This window comes from Heterodontus francisci, chromosome 37, assembly GCF_036365525.1.
Source record: "Heterodontus francisci isolate sHetFra1 chromosome 37, sHetFra1.hap1, whole genome shotgun sequence".
Classification (NCBI taxonomy): Eukaryota; Metazoa; Chordata; class Chondrichthyes; order Heterodontiformes; family Heterodontidae; genus Heterodontus; species Heterodontus francisci.
In genome coordinates this window covers 33,427,891-33,436,026 of record NC_090407.1, presented here as the reverse complement: position 1 = coordinate 33,436,026, position 8,136 = coordinate 33,427,891, and the positions used below count along the sequence as shown (strand labels likewise).

Here is an 8,136-nt window from a genome sequence, read left to right as displayed (position 1 = left end):
TACAGAATGCAGATGACAAAGGGGTGAATGAACACCGGGGGGGGGGGGGGGCGTGGACGAACACGGTGGGGGGGGGGAACGGGGTTTGGGTGGACTAACACGGTGGGTGGACGATCACGTGGGGGGGGGGGGGTGGGTTGGTTGAACGTGGAGTGGACATAGACGGGGTGGGGGGGGTGGACGAACAAACATGGGGCAGGGGGCTGTTGGATAAACACAGAGGGGGCGGCTGTGGGACGAACACGGGGAAAGGGGTGGCTGTGGGACGAACACGGGGGAAGGGGCGCGGTGGGACGAACACGGGGGAAGGCGGGGGGGGGGGGGGGCGGGGGGAGGCGCGGTGGGACCAACACAGGGGCAGTGGGACCAACAGAGAGAGAGAGAGAGAGAACAATCAAGACCACTCCTGACTAATGGAAATCTGGCCAAAATACTCCGCATTGCTACAAGAAGTGTGGTGTTACGGTCATGTGAGGAGGGGTCGAAGGGCTTCCCTCTTTTCCCTCTCCTTGTTTCACCATAACAGGTGTAATACTTTCTTAAAGTGGATGTATTAGCCAATTCAGTAGGTGTTTGATAACTTAGTTGCTATGATCATAACAAGAACCAATCGGACAGGTTTTCTTCAGTTAACGAAAAAGGTTAACTTTATTGTACCTAAACTGAATAAAAATAATAAACAAGTGCCAACTTTCACTCTCTTACACTCTGGAGGTTTACATACACAAACAGGTTACAGAGTGGGGAAAAGGTTGGTTGAGTTAGAATCCATAAAAAAGGTATAGAGTCTGTGGAGATTGGTGATTCGGCTAGCTTCTAGCTGAATTCAGTGGTCCTGAGGATTTTACTTTGATGAGGTAGATGACTGGTTCGGTGAGTCTCTTGGAGATAACAATGCAGATGATTTCCTCCAGCGGGGTTTCAGATTGTGCCGGAGTATGCAAAGGTAGTAATCAGTCAACAAGCAGGATTTGAAAGCTTTCAAGCTGGAATGGAGAGAGAGAGAGAGAGAGAGAGACCCCCACTTCGGGTCTGCTCATGTCAGAGTCCAGTTGCTTCTCCTTTGCTACAGAGAAAACACCAGCTTAAAAACCACAGATTGGGCGGGGCTTGTCACGTCAGTCACTCAGTCATTCAAACATTCAAACATAGCAGTTAGCAGCATTTCTGTGCTTGCTCAGACAACAGATATTTCCTTTAAATTTCCTGGGTCTTGGTTCTTGCTGAGGACTGGGCAGACATTTTGTCTCTCTCCTCACAAGCATTGCAGTGTAGGATACAGTGTGAAAATTAGGTAATCATCATAAGCTGAAAGGACGACTTTGCTGGCTGCTTTTCTTTTAAAAATGTCTTTTAGAAAAATATAAATTCAGATCTCCAGCCATTGGATTGAAGAAAATGATCATTCAACAAAACACACTGGCTTAACAGCGGGCAAACTTTGACGACTTGTGCAAGCAGAAAAACGCCAGGTATCTCACTAAATCAGTGTCCAACACAGTGAAGAGAAAGTAAGTCAATAAATTAGTCTTCTCATTTAAAACTTCTTCACAAAAATGTACATTTGTTGTTTCGATTAATAGCAAGATACGTTTTTAATGCCTTTATCTTTCCGAAATTGTCTCACCGGTCCGCTATGCAATACAAAATTTGCAACATGGCCCTCCCCCACGTGAAAAGGTTGGACAACCTTGTTCTAGATGATGGATCATCTTCTATTACATAAATATTATTTTTCAAATCCAAAAATGGAGCTTTGGATCTAATTTACTACTAGTTTCAGAATTCCAGATTTGCCAGTTACTGAAATAATGGATTATAGTAAGACAATTAGGTTATTTGTTGCACTGTGCTCTTATTTAGTTTTATCCAGAAGTTTGATGAAATTACATTCTACACTTGTATAATTTTCAAATGTGTAATAAAAACTTAAATGACTCTATCAATGACTTCAAGAGGAAGTTGGATGGTTACAGGGACTGATTGCATAGCTCCATGGAGAGCTGACATGGACTCAATAGGCCAAATAGCCTCCTTCTGTGCCATAAACGACTCTATCACTCCCCCGGATCTTGGGATGTTTGGCCAGAATTAAGTAAACAATTCCCAACAACAGATAATGAGTCCGTACTAAGCACTGGCAGAGCCATATCTGGAGTACTCGGTACATTCCTGATTGCCATACTACAAGAATATTCAGGCAGTCCAGAAAAGGTCAACCAAAGTGACACTTAAGATACTGGAGCTATGCAGGCTCTACAAGTAAGGTAGTGGAGTCAAAGACATTAGGACAGTATAACAACTAGATTCCAGGGTGAGTTGGAGTATTAAATCAATGAATATGGTGCAAAAATGGCCTTTTCCTTTGGCATGATCCTATTAAATTTAAAGAAAGGATCTGCGAATAGTTTTCAAATTTTGACAAACAGCCTTTGGAAGGTAACCGTTAGAAATAATCATCTATAGATTTCCTCTCCAAACCCCTGTAAATAAGGTGCAGACATCTGCTTACCATCATTGCCTGTTGTACCAGCGTGTTGCTGTGCTCACACATATTCTTCAGGATCTTATTGGCAGCACTGTGACGAGCAGGTGTAGTGGACTTGGATGCCACAGTGAGTGGGTAAATCAGAGCCTGTGGTTTAAGCAAAGGGCACTCATTAAATGTAGCACATCAAAATGTAGAAGAGAAAATATAATCTTCAATACAAAGCAACACATCCTAGAATAAACAAGATGATAACAAATTATTTTTATTACAGGGTCATTATGTATCAAAGCAGATAGAAACAGAAGGATTATCCTCTGATAAGGTACTAAGAGTGCAACTGTCCTTCCCCAATTGATCACGAATAGTGGGAGATTTCACCTTTTGATACTTGCCATCGCTCCATTAAGCTACAATTAACTGTATAGTAAATGTTGTGATCTACAGTGAGATTTAAGTAAGGTTCATGTTGAAGGTGAAGTAAACATAAAAACTTTTCCTTAATTTTGTTGTGAATGCATCACATCTAATGATATTCTACTTCAAAGACACAGTGAAGAAGCACCAGGTAAGATACAATATTAGCAAAGATTATTTTATTAAATGTAATTCACTACCAGACAGGTTAAGTGTAATGTTTGGATAAATTTATGGACAAATTAATTTTGTAACTATTGTTTTGAAAGATAAAGGAAACAGCTGTTACTTTGGTTACCTGGGGATGGTATCTACCAATGTCCGTCAGCAGCTGGTGAATAAGTCGACCTACCAAGGCACGTGGTGTGTCAATTCTTGCAATGAGTTGAGGGATTACCTGAAGAAAATTCCCCAATAGAAGTGAAACTTTTTGTTCTAAAAAGCACATTCTAGACAAGATTCACATCTTGAGTCTAAGATACAAAGATTTATTGCTGCCTTAAACATGTTTCCCTCCTCACCCCCCTCCCCACCATTTTAATTCTTTCTTCTGATTGGGCTGACTCTTTCTGGGGTACAGCTCCATCAACAGAGTAGACTGTCCACACCTTGCCTAGGTGACTTTTCTTCATGTGCGAGCTAGTGAGCGTTGGCAGTCTATGTGACCAGAAAGTACCTCACAGCTGAGTTCCTATCCTCACCTGACATTCACACATGCACTTCCCAGCAGGTGTCACTGGATAGTTATCAGGATGAGAACACTGGTTGATTTTACCTCTTCCTAACCCATGGCTGTTGATGTTGTAATTGTAGCACTTGGGCAGAATTCAATTAACTCAGCACAGACAGAGGATTGACTATGGACCCTTTGATAAAACACAGTGCTCTACCAGATAGTGCCTTTGTCCATTATGTCATCAAAGAAATATTATCGCTGCCTTACTCAATAGTCAGTTCCAAAATTTAAAAGATTGAATAATGTAATTAAAATTGTACAACCATCTTAGTGAAGGCTACTGGTAAATATTCACCTGGAGATAACATTTATACAGAGATCACCCCCTCCTGCACCAAAAAAATGACAAATTAAGGCTTTTCATCCTGTGTGTTATTATAGGGAGTCATCATTTCAGAACTGATGCCAAAAGCCCTGCACAGTTTTCTTTCTCTGGCATTGGGTTGTGCAGCTGTATGATAGCACTACACATACAGACACACATAGATGCGGAAATGCAAATGGAAGATAATTATTAGAACCAAAAATGACAATTAAGCGATATTCAATTCATTAACAGATGAAGAAAAAACCCAAATGCTGGATTAGCAGGTTCCTCAACATGAGAGAGAAGGAATGACAGGTTAATGTTTCAATGGGAACACGTCACTAGTGCTATCTTTTCTTCAGATGCTGATGGACCTGTTGTTCACTGATAACATTTTAATTTATTACCATGAAGCACACCCTCTAACACAGCACCATGTTATTTTACCACTTGTACATGCAGATCCATAAAAATGATAAAAGTAACTAATGCCACTGTCTGAGCAGTCAGCAGTTTGTGTACCTGCAACCAGGTGTCAATCTGAATAGTTTTGATCCCCTCAACCAGAGCTTCATTCACATCAGGCCAGTGTCCATAATCAAACCACAGTGTTAGAACTCTAAATATAAACAAGTAAGAGGTATTAATTACAGCTGAACTGCTTCATTTTTTAAACTTACCACCTGAAACAATTAAAGGAACACAGTGTCTTGTTGGATTGAGGAGAGGCTGGGTGATGCATTGCATTAGCATACTGCCCTTGAATCTCAGGTTTAAATTCAGCCCAGACTAATGAGATGGAACCCTCCTCTACCTACTGGCTGTGAAATTCTTGTGTACAATGAGTCTGGATAGTGTCAGTCCAGTCCCAATTGGGTATGGGCCACAGTGCAAAACTGCCCATACTTTGGCAATGTCATTCAGAAGGACCATAGGTGGTGTTTATGGGAAGGGGATAGTACATTGCATCAATCACAGACCCAGCTCACAAAAATGCAGCTAGAACGTGAAAATTAGTACTTCTTCACTTTCATAGCAACTCAAACCTATCTTGAGCCCCACAGCACTTGTATGTCAGATTTTTGTGTCACCCTGTATTATTTCATTCATGCCACCACTGCTTGCCTAGATTATACAGACAGCAGTTGTATCTGCACCACACTTCACGAGGTTCTTTTCATTAGACCGAGGGGTCAACAGGAAATCTGAAAGAAGTGTTCAAAATTATGAAGTTTAAAAAAAAAAGGCAAATAGGAAAACTCTTCCCTTTAGCTTTGGTCAGTGAGTCTGTAACTTTGGGAGTGGGGGCCTAAATTTAAGAATATCACTGAAAGAACAAACCGAGAACCCAAGACAGTGGTGGAAGCACAATCCATAATAAAAGGGAAATTGATATATATTTAATTTTAAAAAGTGTATGGAAAAGGGCAGGGGAATTGGACTAATTGGTTAGTTCTGTTAGAGAGCAGCACAGGAATGAGGGGCTGAGTCACTGCCTTCTATGTTGTAAAATTCTGTGATTCCATGTCACTGCTGTAGTAACAGTAGAGAAATCTTCATTGTGGATGCAAGTATACTTGAAAGAAGTGCATTTACCCACAAGGTGAATTATAATGAATGTAAAAATAAATTGCTGGCCAAGTGCCTTCCTTCCTTAGCTGGTCGTGTGTACCTTCAGTTACTGAGCTACAGACTGACATTGTTTGGAAGCCATGAAAAAGCTCATTTATTTGCTTTTTTGCTCAAGGAGTTTATTAATGTCAGGTAACAAAATAATTACCTTTCAGTTAGAATAATATAACATATACCTTAAAAAGTCTATTTAAAAATGTATTTTACCATAGCAACATTTCACAGTAAATGCTTCCAAGTTAGTAACATTTGGATAATGGGTTAACTGTTCTCAACTGAAATTACTGAGAGAAGTCACTGGGTGTCACCCTTTCCTTATACAAAACCTGTCTTTTAAATGTTTTTAACAAATCAAAAATCAGTGACTGGCCATTCTAAATTTTATCTATATTGTGGAATCTTAAAGTATTGAAGTCCAAGGGACTTTGCCCAAAACTCTGGTACACGGTCCTTCCAACATGGATGTCTAGCTCTCACAAATTACCCAGGCTCGAGGCGCCATATGGCCTACTCCTGCTTCGATTTCTTATGTTTTTTGGCCCGCATTTACTACAGGTACTGTTTGAACCTGGTCCACTTCAATGTTTTAGCCCGCAGTCCAACTCCAGTGTGATCAGCCAGTCTCCTTTCTGTGACTTCCAATCAATGCTGATTGGAAACAGGCTTCATTTTTAAAATTCGTTTGTGGGATGTGGGCATCGCTGGCTCGGCTTGAATTAATTGCCAATCCCTAATTACCCTTGAGAAGGTGTTGGTGACTAGACTTCTTGAACTGCTGCAGTCCTTGGGGTGTAGGTAAGGTGTTCAGAAGGGAGTTCCAGGATTTTGACCCAGCAACAGTGAAGGAACGACGATATAGTTCCATGTCAGGATGGTGTGTGGCTTGGAGGGGAGCTTGCAGGTGTTGGTGTTCCCATGCATCTGCTGCCCTTGTCCTTGGGTGAAAGCCCACATTGTAACAGCTTTCCTTCAGTTTCAATATTCTTTCTCTTAAAGGTAGTGACGCTTGCTGATGTAGTTCCGTAAGCATAACAGCCCTTTGGTATCTCACTCGTGTGACCGCTGTACAAGACTAGGCAATCAGTGATTGGCAGGCTATTGAACCATTAGGAAAAGGAGTACCAGGATCAATACCAAAGGCCTAATTCTGTGCCCACACACACACACGATGCAGCAGGGCAATGGATGGAGAACAAGAGAAACTTGCTTAATTTGTTTTTAACCTCCCTAGCCTAGAAACGCTGAGACTGCTGTAGTGTCCCCACTACCACCCAGTTTGAGATTGCCTGCCTTGCACAGACCACAGATCAAACCTGAATCCTATCTGGTCTGGATGAGATAGTCAGGAAACCGGATATGCCCCCTTTCAATTAATCTATATTTCTGAAAGTTTTCTCAAAACAATGCAATGAAGTGGGTAATTAGGGCAAGAATGCCTTAAGAGCTGAAAACTTCTAACCCTGGATAAATGTCAAGGGTTTTGCTTGAAAAGTATGTGATGACAATACACGTACTTTACAACTGAAATTCTTCATAAAAACTCAATTTCCTGTCCCCCAATTCCATTTTTACAAGGTCTCTTGCTAAATCCTACCTGAGGGTATCTTGCAGGTTGTTGCCTCTTGAGAGGGCAATGGAGCGGAAGAAACCCTGAACAGCAGGCACTGTGTATAACAGCAATGTCTTTGACAGCTCCTAAATTAGTACACACAGAACATAGCTATGTTAAAGATCATCTTAATGGGATAGAGAGGAAAAAGGTGCTATTTGTACAGTGTCCAAATGATTTAACAATTCCTATTCCCTTCAGTCCCTTTCCTTATCTGTATCACTAAAGTTTCTGTTCTGAAGCGAAGTTAACTCCAAAGTAAAGACAATCAATAGAAGCGACCGACCTCCCATTCTGTCATTTTTTTTTAAAAATCGTTCCTGGGATGTGGACATTGCTGGCCAGACCAGCATTTATTGCCCATCCTTAATTGTCCTCAAGAAGGTTGTGAGTTGCCTTCTTGAACTGCTGCAGTCCATGTGGGGTAGGTACACCTACAGTGCTGTCATGAAGGTAGTTCCGGGATTTTGACCCAGCGAGGGGCTACACTTTTAACTCAAGCAGGTGAGTAGGGCCACCTGTCTCTGGGTGGAGTTTTCCTCATCAGCATGCTGGTACATAACTATGGAATCGTTTCACCAGGACTTTAGCTCAGAATACAAGCTTGCACTCCAGTGTAGTACAAAAGTAAAATCCTGAGGATGCTGGAAATCTGAAGTAAAAACAGAAAATGCTGGAAATACTCAGCAGGTCTGATGCATCTATGGAAAGAGGAACAGAGTTAATATTTCAGGTCCATGACCTTTTGACGAAGGTTCTGATGAAAGGCCATCAACCTGAAACATTAACTCTGTTTATCTCTCCACAGATGCTGCCTGACCTATTGAGTATTTCTCGAGTATGTCTTGACTCCAGTGTAGTAGGTAGGCATTACTTCATTGTCAGGGTTCTGTCATTCAGAACTCTCAGGCACTGTTTAGAATGCACTGAGGAATTCTCCCAGTGTC

The 8,136-nt window shown here is 41.5% G+C and overlaps 1 protein-coding gene across 1 annotated transcript in view; it reads right to left on the bottom strand.

The window, feature by feature from the left end:
* Positions 1 to 8,136, bottom strand: part of mtor (mechanistic target of rapamycin kinase) — a 432,694-nt gene that overhangs the window by 49,228 nt on the left and 375,330 nt on the right. The window contains 4 exon segments of the mRNA XM_068017001.1: positions 2,513 to 2,635; positions 3,204 to 3,302; positions 4,471 to 4,567; positions 7,175 to 7,275. Of these exon segments, the coding sequence (XP_067873102.1) occupies positions 2,513 to 2,635; positions 3,204 to 3,302; positions 4,471 to 4,567; positions 7,175 to 7,275 (420 nt within the window).